At 36.8% G+C, this 15544-nt stretch overlaps 3 protein-coding genes across 3 annotated transcripts; 1 reads left to right on the forward strand and 2 right to left on the reverse strand.

Moving 5' to 3' along the window:
- Positions 1-325: 325 nt before the first annotated feature.
- LOC140800203 (pentatricopeptide repeat-containing protein At3g61360) lies at positions 326-6516 on the forward strand. Its single transcript, XM_073154874.1, has 4 exons — positions 326-368; positions 2063-3622; positions 5193-5439; positions 5981-6516. Exons 1-2 carry the CDS (start codon positions 326-328, stop codon positions 3547-3549), a joined length of 1530 nt encoding a protein of 509 aa, XP_073010975.1. The 3' UTR covers positions 3550-3622; positions 5193-5439; positions 5981-6516.
- Positions 6396-8723, reverse strand: LOC140799935 (peroxidase 45-like). The gene is made up of 4 exons (XM_073154496.1): positions 8426-8723; positions 7567-7764; positions 7318-7483; positions 6396-6943 (listed from the first exon to the last, which is right to left on the reverse strand). The coding sequence occupies exons 1-4, from the start codon at positions 8642-8644 to the stop codon at positions 6531-6533; spliced, it is 996 nt and encodes a 331-aa protein (XP_073010597.1). The 5' UTR covers positions 8645-8723; the 3' UTR covers positions 6396-6530.
- Positions 8724-12822: 4099 nt separating this feature from the next.
- On the reverse strand, positions 12823-14870 carry LOC140799764 (peroxidase 16-like). Its single transcript, XM_073154220.1, has 4 exons — positions 14567-14870; positions 14278-14475; positions 13673-13838; positions 12823-13433 (listed from the first exon to the last, which is right to left on the reverse strand). The coding sequence occupies exons 1-4, from the start codon at positions 14783-14785 to the stop codon at positions 13027-13029; spliced, it is 990 nt and encodes a 329-aa protein (XP_073010321.1). The 5' UTR covers positions 14786-14870; the 3' UTR covers positions 12823-13026.
- Positions 14871-15544: the final 674 nt, after the last annotated feature.

The raw sequence follows: 15544 nt of genomic DNA on the forward strand, positions 1-15544 counted from the left end.
TGATACATTGACCCCCTTAATTATGAAATTTGTTTCGAAATTTCTCTTTTGTTTGTTATTTAGTTAGATTTTTGTGATACATTTTAGTCTTATTTCAGAGGAAAGAAAGAGAGATAAGTTGAAGGTAGAATAATTATTGGGTGAGAGATTTTTCTTAGCTTAGAAAGTTAATATGTATCAAAAATTTAGAGGAAGGCAACATTTGGTGCCTCTGCTCATGCCTAATAATTATCCATGCAGGAGTGTCTCCATATACTTCAGTTCTAAATATGAGACGTTCATCGTTGTCCCTATGGAGGCAGCTTGACTCTTTGTCACCAGCGTCATGAACTTGGATGTAAAAGCTCACAACCACGCCACTCTTTTAGGTATGTTAAAAGCTCTTTTGCCCATCTTTCTATTCCATTTCTTTTAAAGTTGGAACCTTTTTTTTTCCTTTTTTCTTAACATATACGACATATTTGTAAATAAACTTCTTATCGATATTGTTCTTTAAATTAAGGGGTACTTGCCAAAAATTAAAAATAAGAATGATCTCTTCCATTGCAGACATCTAGAGTGCTTATCTTCACCTCACCGTGCATATTTAAAAATGGAACAACATTACAATGCATGCTTACTAGGAGGTTTGATAGATTCGGAATATTCGTTACTATCAGTATGCTGCTAATACCTCTATCAATCAAACCTTATACTCATTTTTACTACTAACTTCCTAAAATTATCGGTTAATTCATGAGTTAGCACTATCTAAGTTCATTAATAACTATTTGTATATGAGAAGAAAACCATGATATTCTCTTTGAGAACGTGTTTCTAGTAGTGTTAGAGATAATAATATAACATGTTCCATATGCAAGTAACTAATAGTTAGCCTTTAACATGTAATAATAGTGGATGCACTTATATATTTGTTATGTTGCTTCTTAACATTTTAATTTTAATTTTTTTGTTTACTTGTAGATTTCAATTTGTCTTCAAAACACTCCCATATTAACATGGTATATCTTAACACAAATATTATTTATATTAATCAAGTTCACTAAGATTAACATTAAATAATCCATATACAAGAGTGATTAATTATTATAGAGGCTTTCTGGTTAGAGGTTTTAATAAATATTGCATTAATAGATACACTATCTAACTCAAAAACTATTGCTTAGTTTTGTGTATCAAATTTAAAAAAATTGTTAAACTCATATGCAGTTTTTTTTGGCACCCATTTGATCCAAGTGGATTCCAATAGATTGCATCTATAACTTAACTTGACCCATCCCTCTTCTTTCATTTCAATTGAAATTTAATTTTCTTTTAACTGAGAATATAGTTATTGTTTTTTGATTCTAAGAAATACAATCAAATACTTATAATTATAATGTCAAAATACTATTATGAAATACGACAACCAAATATTTATTTACCAAATACATTATTATAAAATATAAACATATGTTTAAGAAATACAACATTATAAAATATAATCAACCAAACAATCTATTTTTTAATACATACGAATTTTCAAATACAAGAAACTAAAAACATCCTCTCATTGTATTCATATGTTTTGTTATTATCGGGAGATACCAAAGATCGAAATTGAGGTTACATATTTACCGAATCATTTTAAAAATATTATTAGTAAACTAAGTGAAGTTCAAAATGAGGCAGGGCATCTATTTAGAGTTTATATTTATTTTGAAACATATGATCAACGAATACAAGAATAGTTATAAGTGTCCACCCGGTGTCTTTATATACGGTACTTCAAATATAGTTTTAAGAAATTTTCCACCTTCTCACTAGTGCATTTAAAATCCTCTCAAAAAGTTAAATGTAATATAAAATGTTGAAGCCAAATAGAGTTAATAGTTCTATATATAATGGATAAGAAAATAAAAAATTATAGAAAAAAAAATAAGGGGTTGAGTTATAAAATGATTAAAGATGAGGTGTGAATTATAAAATAGATAAAATATAAGGTGTGATTTTATAAAAAATTTAATTTTAAATTCAATTAAAATTCCTGAATTTAAGTTTTCTATAAAAGTGTTTATTTGAGCAAATGCATCTTATGACACGAGAGGAGATGAACTCAAAACCCTCCCCAAACTCCTCCTCCTCACCCCTCTTCCTCCTCCTCCTCTTCCCTCCGTCGACCACCTCGCCAATCTCATCACCACCCATCCCACCTCCCTCTCCCTCCTCCCCCTCCTCCATCGCATCCTCCCTCCTCCTCTCCTCTCCTCCTCCCCTTCCCTCCTCGACTCCCTCCTCTCCCGCCTCCACTCCGCCCACTCCCCCACCTCGCACGCTCTCTCCCTCTTTCGCTACGCCCTCTCCCTCCCTTCCTTCTCCCCTCCCCCTTCCTCCCTCTCCACCACCATCCTCATCCTCTCCCGCGCCCGCCTCTTCCCTCCCGCCTACCAACTGCTCGATGAAATCTCACAAACACGCCCTTCCCTCCTCTCCCACCGCGCCCTCTCGATCCTCCTCTCCTTCGTCGCCAAGTTCCGCTCCTTCGACGAGACCCTCGACGCCTTCGCCCGCGCCGAGCGCGCCTGGGCTCACGCCGGGCTCGCCTTTGGGGTCGACGAGTTCAACGCTTTGCTCCGCGCCTTCTGCGCCCGCGGTCGTGTCGGCCAGGCGCGCGCGATCTTCCGCCGGTTCCACTCCCGGTTCCCGTCCAACTCGCGCATCCTAAACACGCTCCTGTTGGGCTTCAAGGAATCCGGGAACCTCGACGCCTTTGATCTCTTCTACCATGAGATGGTGACCAGGGGATTCGAGCCGGATGCTGTCACCTACTGTATACGCATCGACGCGTACTGCAAGAAGGGGCGCTTCTCCGATGCGCTGGAGCTGTTTGAAGAGATGAGTAGGAGGAAGAATTGCTCGCCGACCGTGGAAACTATGACTACCTTGATCTTCGGGGCGGGAATCGTTAAGAACCCATCTCGTGCTCGCCGCTTGTTTGATGAAATACACGAGAGGGGGTTGGGTCCGGATAAGGGGGCTTATAATGCCTTGATGGGTGCTTATGTGAGAGCTAAGGATTTGGGATCTGGAATGGCACTTTTGGATGAGATGGAGGAGAAGGGGATTGGCGTCGACGATGTGAGCTACAATACCTTGTTTTGTGGGTTGAAGAGAATCGGTCATTTGGAAGAGTTTTGGAAGCTTTATAAGAGGATGATAGATCAGGGCTTCATGCCGAGGACAAGGACAGTAATGTTGCTAATGAAGACATTCTGTGAGAATAAAAGACCTGATCTAGGTTTGGAGCTATGGGACTATCTGATAGGGAAGGGATGCTGCCCTCACCGGCATGCGTTGGATCTGTTGGTTACCAGTTTATGCTGCAGAGGTGGGTTGGCGGAGGCCTACAGATGCTTCCAACAGATGATTGATAGGGGAAGGGTTCCCTCTGAGAGGGCATTTCACGTTCTGGAGGGGTTTCTAGAACAAATGCAAGAGATGGAGAAGGTAGAGGAACTCGGCCAGATGTGGAAGACATTGCAACCTCTTGAAGACCCATCACCATCTTAGACTGTTGCATTCTGTCAAGTTATGCAATTACAAAATCATGGTGAAGGAAGTGTAGTAAAAGAGTTAGCTCTTGGTGCGAATCCTAAACTATAATGCATGGCATCTCTTGATACTTAAAAGGACTTCATAAAATGGTTAGACATGCACAAGTCTGATGCATACCAATAGCATTTGGTCCTTTACAAAAAATTAAATATTGGATAATGGTAAGGACCTCTCCACCATATCTGCAGATAATTCAATTTTTTCTTAACCTAATTTGCACGGTTCTTTTAAAGAACGAAAGATTGACAGCCTAAAATCATGAACTAATGAAATTGAGTTCATATATCCTCACTGTATGTTCAAAATATTAGAAACCTGTAATATAGTTTTAATAGTCTTCTTATATATTAGTTGATTTATTATAAGTCAGTGAGACATTAATCTTGTACATAAATAAACGTCAAAGTTACTGAAACATGCGTATCTCAATTCCTTATTTAATGTTCAGATCATTCTCTTCTTTGTCCTAACTTAATTTAGTTGTTCTAATTGTTCTTGTTAGATGCACTTTCATGTAAGTTTAGTGAAGGAACTGAAAGAACTTCCTTTTTCATAGTGGGCATGAAATAAGGAGGCAAAACACTTGCATTTCAATCTGTGGCTAATTGCTGGACATAAAGTCAGAGAAAGGGATGTTTCTGTGTTGGTTAATTCAAAACAGACTGAACTTTTGTCCAGTCAAAGCTGATTGGTTTTCTTTGTCTATCAAAATGCTGCTTACTTTCCCTTAAAGCTGGTTTAGATACTGCCTAAATATGATTTGAGACTTCAATAGAGATTAGATTTCAAACTCTGGTAATGTCATATTAGATTTAAGAGCACCAGCTCTTTTAGACTTTTTTTTTTCCTCTCGCAAATGGTTGATGAAATACTTAAATTTTTTTTACTATTGTCAAGGGAGGAAGTAGATGTTTCTCTTATGTTTTGCCAATTGTTGTGTTCTTGTTTAGTCTCCTTTTTTACATGTCTGAAGGATATCGGATATGAAGATATTTCTCAATGTTTTTGCCATTTCACACCTGCATCCATACAAGGTAATAGTCTGAATGGCTACATATTAACTTGCCAATGAAGCTGCAATTTAAGAAGTTGAGGTTAATTTGTGTTCACTTTTAGTCTTAAATTAGGGGTTTGAGTATGCTAGAGCTATCACCTGATTGAAGTATGCACTATGAGACCATTATTTTACCAATAATCAATTACTGAACTGAACACTACTTTAGTGTCCTATAAGAAGGCAATAATAGAGAGGCAAGTAGATGCTTCTTTTATAGTATCCTGGACTCTTAAAATTGGCAAATTACTCTTACATATTTTTTCGTTGAATAATCTTATAGATCACCTCACTGATCATTTCATAATTATTATGTTATAAGGTCCAACCATGACTTACTCTCCGAACATGTGAGAAGGGGGAACTAATTTGAAGGGAAAACAGTTGTATACCTCTTGTACATTCTTATCATGATTAATCATACAAATCTGTCCGCATGCATATTTTGTATGATGCTCTTCAAACTCAAGTGAACTTTGATTGTTTATGATAGTCTAGAAGACACTTAAAGATCAAATAAATAATTCATACTTCATAATTTCAGGAATGGGGATGAAACTGCATGGCAATCACAACCTTTGAAGTTTGCACCTCCTTATTGAAGAATAAGAGTGTAATAGCAGTTGGAGTGGGCTTAGAGAATCCAGAATCTTGGGGCACATCCAACACTTTTGCCTCAAGTTGTTCACAGTTATTCCAACCAATTCTGGGAGTTGATGGACAAGTATCAATACAGCAATGAATCTATTTGATCTACTGTATTGAAGCGCAAGAAGATCTTTAGAGAGAAGGTAGTAACATTAAGTACAGATTATTGATATTTACCCTATTGCACGCTTTCTTTCCAAAAATGGATAGTGGATAAATAAAAGAATACCGAAGTACTATGCCGTAGAATTTGAATCAGATCCAAGTAATCTCCACCTTGAAGGTATTGTAAGATGAGATCAGAGAATATTTTTGTTTCATGGTGGTGGTATATGGGTATACTGCACTGCTCTAGTTAATGGTTCACATATATCCTGATTTTTATTCAAAAGTAGGAGCCATGAAATGCATATCCCCTCTAATGTCTACCTTTTGACTTCTTGAAAATATGTCCTGTGACTGTGAGCAAACTTATTGAAGTCCTCCTCTTAGACTCTTAGTGATTCTGGTTCATGCTAATTTTGGCCTTTTTCTTATTTGAATTTTCCTGATACGATTTGAGTGCCTTCTGAAAGCATTTAAATAAATTTCTTAATTGTCTTTTATCTAGATTTGTAGATGCCCATCTCAAACCTTTTCCATTCATTATTCTACATCAACAAACTCTGATTCTGTCATTTCCAGTTTGGATTATCAGGTGCATGAACTTCATTGGTTTTATAGTGTACAGAAATTGCTACTGGTTGGATCAAGTGATAAGGACACAAATTGGAACAATTCCGCGGATGCAACTACTGAAGTCCTTGTAGATTCATCATTCATCTGCAAGATTACAAAGCAGCGTCTACTTCCGAGACCCATCATTCAGCAGGCCTAATCTTGCAGGAGCGAAACATCAGATTCAGAGATACAAGAGTTCACAAGGGATTGAATCTGTGCAGTGATGGTGAGAGTGATGTTGAGGCGACGACAAGCATCAGCAGACAAACATATTAACAAGTCCCAATGGCTAGCTTATATTTCATCAGAATTTGATAAAAAGGGTGGATTTTAATTCACTTCTTTGTTGGTGGATTGATATTTGGTTTGCCCGTGGATGTGGACAAATTGTCGAACTTCTCTCTCTATTTTCGTTCGAGATTTTTGATTGATATTATAAATACAAATACTTTGAATTCAGACAAAGAATGGAAGAACACTGGAAACCAATTCTAATTTCATTACACAACCAATTCTAATTGACCCTCCTGCAATCCCGGCGGATTTCTCCGTCTGCTCCGCCGGAGGTCTTTGCTCCGACCCTCCCGAGCTTCGTGACGGCGGTCACAAACGCCTCGAAGAATGCCGTCTGGTTCCCGGCAAACAGGTCGACGGTGGCACGCGATCTCAGGTCAGTGTGCAGCACCTGGTCCGAGCCCAACACGCCCATTCCTTTCTGTAGATTCTGGTAGTATAAATTGTCAAACTTGAGTGGAGTTGCCGCATCCAACATGACAAAACTTGTGGGTTGGAATTTTATCGAACAGGTTTTGCGCAGCCGAGTTACAAATTCTCGATCCATTGTTGGGTCTATTCCCCTCCCCCCCCCAAACTTGTACATCCTTCTCCAGATCTTATCACAATGAGTGACTCCAATTGTATGCGCCCCTAAAATCATAAATAATAAATGACCTCAACCGATTATTAATATTCTCATAATATTTCTCTCTCCTAATCAAACTGTTAAAATTAAATAAATTCTAAATAAAATTCTAAATAAATTCTAAATAAAACATAACAATAATAATAAATTAGTCATATTTTTGCACTCCTATTATTAAAGAAATAGTTATAAAAAAATACCTAAATTCTAATTATTTTATTAGTTAATCTAGTCACATATCTAAAATGTTAACGTAAAAAAAATGTGAGCGATTCTCAAGGGTATAATAGGAACCGTGCACGTTATTTTTTTTACACAATTATATTATCTTAATAATTTATTAAGTAAAAAGACATATATACCCTTAAAGCCACCCAACCTGAGAGTGCGATCATATCCGTCTGTGTGAGGCCATGAACAGCAAACATCGAATTGAGCTGATCCAAATTAAAATCAGGATGAGGTAATCTATGCCTAACGCTAGCTTTGGTCGATATTTTCCCATCAATCCTCCCAAGCTCAACTTCATAGGATGGTCCTCCACTCTTCATGAAAAAGATTCAAGAATTATATTTATACCATCGATATAGAATATTGGAGAAATGGAAAACTACTTCCTACTACTCACGAGGAAGATGACATCTCTGGCGGCTATCGCTAAGATATCAGCGCAGGACACCTTGTTAGCACACTGCTTGTTATTCTCCAACGCCTCCTTGGCTTTGATCACCGTGTCGAAAGCGTCGGCTGCCAAGGATGTGTCGTCCGGGTTGCGCCACTCGTCATTGCCGTCCGACGAGATGAGCATCACCGACGCATCGCAACCCTAATAATGTAGAAAACACACATTATATTTTATCTGTAATTCATACCCCCTCCCCTCTTTGACGATTTTATAACCTTATCTCTACTTTTCCTCTGTAATTCTCATTTAACACCCTGAGTTAAGTTAGACGATACTAGAAAAGAAATATTTCGTTATAATATACAAAATAATTTATAAATATTTAAATTACTAATGTCTTCTTTATCCTATTTTTCTCTTCCTAAAATAGAAGAACAAGAAGATGAAAAAAAAAAATAAGAGGAGACAAGATGAGAAAAGTTGGTGGCGGCGGCAGCGACGGCAGAGGAGATAGGTGGAGAAGATAATGAAGGGATATAAAAATGGGAGGGAATAATGAGGGTATTTTAGTAATTTAGTTGATATTAGTTAATCAAAATAATGTGAAAATGTTAAACGAGAATTATAGAGGAAAAAGAAAATGTTGAAAAAAAAAGGAGAGGAGAAGATAATAAAGGGATATAAAAATGGGAATGAATAATAGGGGTATTTTAGTAATTTGATAGATACTAGTTAGTCAAAATAACGCTAGGGTGTTAGCAAAAATTATAGGAAAAAAATAATAATAAGAGGTTCGATTATATGATTTATAAAAAGCCCTTAAAAAAAACTTAGGAAAAGTATATATAGATATATATTATACCCTAACAAAGCAGTCATGGAAGAAGAGTCTGAGAGTGCCAGGTCCGGCGACGACGCTCTGCTGCATCTTCCGGGCGACGACGGTGCGAACGACGGACTCGACGTCAGGGCAGCTGCCGGCGTAGTAGCTCTGCCTCAGTTGAGCAGTGGCTGTGGATGAGAGGGTGAGGAGAGGTAATAAGAATGATGAGAAGAGGAGGAAATGGAGGAGCTTCTCCATAGCTATGCCTTACTTTATCTCAGATTATATATATATATATATATATATAACTATAAGACCTTTGTCTTTGTCTCAGGTTAATTTCCTAGGAAAGAGATATATATATATATATATATATAGAGAGAGAGAGAGAGAGAGAGAGAGAGAGAGAGAGAGAGAGAGAGAGAGAGGGGTGGAAGGTGGTGGTGTTTAGAAGCAACAGCTCAGATCCTGGTTGTAAGCAACTAAAGGGAGTGTGGGTGGGATTAATTAGAGTTTGTGGGTTTGCTGTAGCTGGTGGCCACTAGTGAGGACCTAACAAATACTTAGATACTAAAAATTGTTTATTTCACTGTAGTTGATGTTGTCGATAAAATACTGATAAGATTAGCGTTTTACTTCTTAGATAAAAATGCCGATAAGTTTAGTGTTTATATCTGTAAGTTAGCGAAATAAAACGCTAGTTTTTATTCGAAAGTTTTTATCTAATAATAGATTCAACCATTCCTTATATTTTATACTACATTAAAATCTATCTCAGCAATCTACTTTTATATAAAATCAAACGATATTTATTATAATTTTATAAAAAATAAAATACTTTGTTTTCTATCGTATCTTTTTCTTCGCTCTATATCACATCTAGATTAATTATTACATTCTTATTTCATAATATAAGTGAATATAAGAATAATTATTCATAGAATAAAGACTTATATCAGAAAAAGAGATACCGAATAATTTCTAATATATAGTTAGAGTTGTTTATTAAGAATTAGTTGCCATTGAAGGCATATGATTATGATGATGCAATGGTTGATATAATACCATGCATGCATGTTTATTTTAGAATATTTTCTAGAAACTTCTAGAAACTACTAGAAACTACTAGAAACTACTAGTATATGCGAATCTGCAGATCATGTGGTAGAAATGTTATAGTATTCTAATTTAAGAGAATATTACGCGTTTCTGGCCAACGTTCAAATATTCTTAAACCAGTCGAGTGGATTTAACGCGGCAATAAAATAAAGCGAAAATTTTACAAAATAACACCCCTAAATTTTAATAATTTAAAAAGAAACACCTTATTTTGTTAATCTAGCATAACATGGGGTGTTAAATGATAAGATTATTAGAATATTGAGTGTCAATTTGAAAATTTCTTTACGTTAAAATCACATGGAGTGGATTTAACGCGGCAATAAAATAAAGCGAAAATTTTACAAAATAACACCCCTAAATTTGAATAATTTAAAAAGAAACACCTTAATTTTGGAGAGGTTTTTAATTTCTCTATTTTGCTTATATTTATATCTCTACTTCTCAATTTCCCTTATTTCCAGTCAAACTTCTTCCTGAATATTTTTCTCAACTATATTCTAATAAATTTGATAAGTGTGTGTTAGAGGTAAAAAAGTAAGAATTGTGTACCTTCTCTTTATAGAGATAAAGAGAGTAATAAACTGCTCTAGCTAGGAGTGCTCACTCGGCCTGAAGGTCTGAACCCCAATCAAACTCGACTTGAATTTTGACGGCCAAAACCTAGCTCGAACTCTAACTGGGCTTAGGGCGGTCCTGACTCAAAGCTAATTCAGTTGGGATCGAGTTTATCCTTTTATGACCAACAACCGAAGCACACGGTTAGAAACCTAAACCGACCCAAAAGGTTTAGGTACGACTTTGTTGATGTAGCATAACATGGAGTGTTAAATGATAAAATTATTAGTATATTGAGTGTTAATTTGAAAATTTCTTTACGATAAGTACAAAAAGAAATATCTCCATATAATCTTAAGTCAGGAATGTAATCCGAGGAATATCGGGATATAAAATCGCACAATCATTATTTAGTTAATGTAGAGAATTTTTATTTATTTAGAACAAATCAGCTTAATCCGAAGTCTTACCTCTTGATGAGATCTAGTTAACAAAAATCATTCAATCCGTTTTAATTTAGGTTTAATTATGTGAAGGATGGAGATACAGAATTGTCTTGAAAATTAGGGCCTAACTAATGTAATGAATGTTAAAAATATTAGCATTAGATCTACTTATTATTTTAGCACGCTATTTCATCTAACTAATTGGTGTGTCACTACTAGTCATACTACTTATTATGAGCATTTTAAAAATAACTCTTATCTTGTTATTTAGAGTTCTTATTTTTTAGCCATATATAACTAAGCAAGTCATTGTTATTAAGATGTGTTTGATTATTTGAAATGTTGTTGACAAAGAAAAATGAGGCCTAATTGTAATTTTTAGAGAATGAGTTGTCAAATATAATTTAAGAGAAAATGAGCAATGGAGAGTACTTTTTTTATCGTAAAGAACTTTTGTGTGCGGAGATATGTGGTTTTAATTCGGATGAGCCGATTAGTGAAGCAAAGATGAAATGGTACCTTATTCAGGGGCTTTAAAAGGAGCATCACATTTTTGTCTCATCATTATAAGGGTGGGCAAGACAACCATGTATGGCGAAATTTGAGAATTTGTTTAGCAACTAAGAAGAATTGGCAAAGAAAATAATGGAATGTTAGATCTTTGATAGATATGATAAAGAAAATGTTTTGTTTATCAAAGGCAAAACGAGTGACCAAAGTAGAGGCAAGACAAATACACAAGGTCATCTTCCCTTTTTGTTGGCCCAAGAATTGTTAGGGTTCGATGCAGGACTCCCCATCCTTTCAAAAGGTTTTGCCTATCAATTTGGCGAGTTTTACCCTCTCCTCTCCTAGCTCCAATGGCTAGGCGAGAGGAGAGGCTTCCTCCTCTCTTTCTCTCCTCGATTTTTCCTTTTCTTCTTTCACTTCCCCTCTAATGCTTCTTCTCTTCTCTCAACCCCGGCCCTATCACCCTTTCTCTGTCAATCGTTGCCTCCCCTCTTGTAGTCCATCTCGACCTCCTCCTTCTCCATCTTTGCTTTGTACTCTCCCTCTCTCTCTCCAAGCTTCCTTCCTTCGTTGTCGCTTGCTGTCGTTCCCTTTTGAGCTCACCTTCCATTCCATGTCGAATTTATGCTGCCACCCTACCGCCACCTTTTGTATTGGAGTTCACCCTTGTTCTGCCTCACCTCTTCCTCCTTTTACCTACATCTGTCTCTTCCCATGCTCTGCCTAATCCCTTTGTTGCTGTCGTAGTTGCTCCGCCACCGTTGACCCTCTTCTCATTTGTTCCCAACTACCATTGGCTTTAAATTCCTTGTTTGGTGGGTGAGGATCCACTAAGTGGGATGTGGGTTTGATACCCATTCACGGTAGTAGGCTATGCTCGTCAATGATTTTTTTTTTTTCAATAATTCTTATTGTTGATCGGATCTAGCCACTCAAGCTATATTCCTTTATTTTTGATATGTTGCTATTTTAGGATGTTGTAGGATTTTATTTTAAAATTTTATTGTTCTATGTGGGTGATCTTCGATATTCCTGTCTTTGTGAATTCCTAAGGTCGTGTCGTTGATTACTAGGGTTATTCTTTATTTTGATTGTTCCTTTAGGCTTGATGTTATATTTTAATTATAGTGTTGTTTATTACAGGCCAAGTGTGGAGCCTTTGCTGAGTCTATCACTCTATTTCTCTTCTCTCTACGTATCAGACTGCGTTGATGAAACTTCTGGATGTTAATAAATTGATCTAGCCTATAAGCATTTTCTCAACCAAAAAAAAAAACACACAGAAATACAAAGTGTATACGAAGCCAAACAGTGGGGGTCAGATCACAAGAAAACTAAAAAGAAACAGGGTGTTATTTAAAAATTTCCCTTAATTATGTTTGTCCTGATACGCAATTAGACAAGCTTCATGTGATCAAGCAGGACCATCCTTTGGCTCCTTATGACCATGCTTCATTAAGTAAATCAGGGGGGGGGGTCCCACATTCCGCGTAGGGGATCCTAAAAGTGGCATCTACTTCTCTAATCATATATAAATGTATACTTAAAGAGAAAATAAATAAATTAAAAAAATTAAAAAAAAATTTACCCTACTTTCTAATTTACCCTATTAATTATTATTATAATAGTGAATGTGACTATTGTTATATATAATTATATAATTATATTATCATGCCAGCCAGCCAAATTGTCTATTAGTACAGCTAGGGTTTTGTTATATTGGACAACAACAACTCATGATTTGTTCTAATAATTGAATTAAAAGAGAGAGTTTTAGATCATAAATAGGCAAAATTGACAAACTTTTATAATAAAAAATATAATTTAAAGTATATATTATTATAACGGAGTACACACAATTTACAATGATAAATCTAACGGTAATAAAAATGAGGATTCATATGATATTGACACAATAAATAAAGAACGAGGAAGGGATTGAGTTTGATACACAGAAGCGAAAGCTTGAGTACTATCGATATGTAATAGAAGATATAATTAGAATAATTAATTGACTGCTGTGCAGAGCCGGCGGATCTCACCGTCGCGGCCGGTCTTCACTCCGACCCGCCCGAGCTTAGTGATCGCGGTGACAAATGCCTCGAAAAATGCGGTCTGGTTCCTGGCGAACCAGTTGACGGTGGCCCGCGACCGCCGATCGCTGAACAGGACCTGGTCGGAGGCCAAGACGCCCTTGATTTGTTGTAGATTCTGATAGTAGGCATTGTCGAACTTGGCCGGCGTTTGCAGGTCTAACACCGCGAAGTTGGACGGTTTAGAGTTTACCGGGCAGGAGCGACGCAATTGGCGTAAGAAGAATACGTTCATCGGCGGGTTGAACGCCGACGGTTGCCTGAATTGGTAAATCCGGCGGAGGAACTTGTCACAGTGTGACACACCAATTGTATGAGCACCTATACATAATGTCCAAAGATATTATTACATAAAATCAATCTCGCTACTGTACCTATCAAAAAGAGACCTACGTACAATATTTAATAAATGTGACAAGGTTCATGTACAGAATTTCCTAAGTTTGCAATCAAATTATTTGCTTCTATGCAAATTGATTAAGACTTGCCATCTAAACTACAACTACTTAGCTCATGAGGTATAATCTTAATCTCTTGTTTTAATGAGAGAATTTGCCAACCTGATAGCGCAATCATATCGGTCTGCGAAAGCCCATTAGCGGTAAATAATGCGTTAAGCTGATCGAGATTAGATCCGGGACTCGGGAGGCTATGTTTAACGATCGCCGTCGAGGTTAATTTGCCGTCGAGCCGCCCGAGCTCGACCGGATAAAATGGCCCTCCTGCCTGAAGGCAAAAAAAAAAAAAAATTTATTAGATGATAATTCTACATACAGATGAAGGATATGAATTGGTTGAAATTGATGTACTTTTTAAAAAGGCATAGAAGATATATTCCAGTCTCAATTCAATTCCAGAGGTTTCTTAGATGCTTTTATTTATTCTCCCTTTAGGAGTGAAAGAAGTATCTAATTATATTCATCAAAGGTGCTCTCAATCATTATCGCACAATAAAAAGATTAGAACAAAAAAGAAAAGAAAAAAAGAGAGTCAATATAAAAGCAGAGCACCAACCAGTAAAGCAGAGAGCACTACATTAATTATTTTCCATTCAAGTAAACAGTGAGAGAGATGTCATTATAATCAAAGAATGATAGAAATAATCCTCTGTTCTAATCCGAGAAATAAAGTTATAAAAAAAAAAGTAGAGAAAGAAATTGGATACCAAGGAGACCACATCTCTGGCAGCCATGGCTATTATATCAGCGCAAGAAACTCTGTTAGCGCACTGAGGATTACTATCCACAGCGGCCTTAGCTTTGTTGATCAAATCCAACGCATCCGACGACAGCGTCAAGTCCGCCCCGCTGTGAAGCTCGTCGTCGCCGTTCGCCGCCAGCAGCAGCACCGACGCGTCGCAGCCCTGACCAATGCACTCGGAATTCACATACCCTGTTATTACTTACACAAAAAGAAGAAGAAGAAGAAGAAGAAGAAGAAGAAGAATTCTTTACCCTGACGAAGCAGTCGTGGAAGAAGACCCTGAGAGTGCCGGCGGCGGCCGCAAAGTTGGTCTGCAGCTTCTGCGAGACGGTGGCCCGGACGATCGACTCGACGTTGGGGCAGACGTTAGCGTAGTAGTTCTGCCTCAGTTGTGCAGTCGCCGGAGGTGTAAGAATTAGGAGAGATGATACAAGGAAAGAGAGCAAAAGGAAGTTATAAGTATTCTCCATAGCTTCTTCTTCTTCTTCTTCTTCTTCTGCTGCTGCTGCTGCTGGAATTATAAGATATCTATCTTTGTTTGTTGTTTGTAATGCTTATAAATGAATGCTGTGTGTATTTATAGAGAGAAGAGCAGAGAGAAGAGAATATAGTGGGGTAGAGTGGTCCTACAGAAACAACTGTGAATTAGTGAGTGAATGAATGAATGAATGTGATGTTTGAGGAAATTAACAAGTGGGAATGAATGGGGAGAGATAAGATAACAACCTGGACGAGTAAAGCCATGTGGAGGAAATTGGAGGGTTTCTTTGCACCAAAAACAGAGCTTGTGACAAGCCCAAGAGTTTTTTGACCAAACTACCCCTGTCTCAAATCTTTTTTTTTTTAGTTTTTGGTGTTTTGTTTTTGTTTTTAATCGAAATGGACTGTCTCCCGAAATTAATACCAAAAGGGGTCTATTTATAACGGTCAATAACGATTTTATTTGGAATTTTTTGAAAGAAGAAGACGATGAACATATTAGTATTTCCCCTTATACCGATAGATTTAACGTTTTGTTGACATATATTGTAAAACAAATCTTTTTTTTTTTTACCTAAATAGAGCCAGATATAATATTAAAAGAAGTCTAATTCATTGTGGGCAACAGTAAAACATGTTAACAAAATAAAAAGCTAATCTTAGCGGCGTTTTGCTTAGATTTTTTTAAACAAAATACTAGTATAATCGACTAAATTTATTACTGCACATAAATGTTAATTAGTTTGACG

The sequence above is a fragment of the Typha latifolia genome, chromosome 13, assembly GCF_019914945.1.
Source record: "Typha latifolia isolate L0001 chromosome 13, TyphaL0001v2, whole genome shotgun sequence".
In the NCBI taxonomy this organism is placed as follows: domain Eukaryota; kingdom Viridiplantae; phylum Streptophyta; class Magnoliopsida; order Poales; family Typhaceae; genus Typha; species Typha latifolia.

Coding starts and splice junctions, on each gene's coding strand:
- LOC140800203 (XM_073154874.1), top strand. CDS start 326: ATGAACTTGGATGTAAAAGCTCACAACCACGCCACTCTTTTAG. Junction 369..2,062: donor CAACCACGCCACTCTTTTAG/GTATGTTAAAAG, acceptor TGTTTATTTGAG/CAAATGCATCTTATGACACG.
- LOC140799935 (XM_073154496.1), bottom strand. CDS start 8,644: ATGGAGAAGCTCCTCCATTTCCTCCTCTTCTCATCATTCTTATTACCT. Junction 7,765..8,425: donor TCCATGACTGCTTTGTTAGG/GTATAATATATA, acceptor CTACATTATTAG/GGTTGCGATGCGTCGGTGAT. Junction 7,484..7,566: donor CCAGAGATGTCATCTTCCTC/GTGAGTAGTAGG, acceptor TTTTTCATGAAG/AGTGGAGGACCATCCTATGA.
- LOC140799764 (XM_073154220.1), bottom strand. CDS start 14,785: ATGGAGAATACTTATAACTTCCTTTTGCTCTCTTTCCTTGTATCATCT. Junction 14,476..14,566: donor TCCACGACTGCTTCGTCAGG/GTAAAGAATTCT, acceptor TGCATTGGTCAG/GGCTGCGACGCGTCGGTGCT. Junction 13,839..14,277: donor CCAGAGATGTGGTCTCCTTG/GTATCCAATTTC, acceptor TTTTGCCTTCAG/GCAGGAGGGCCATTTTATCC.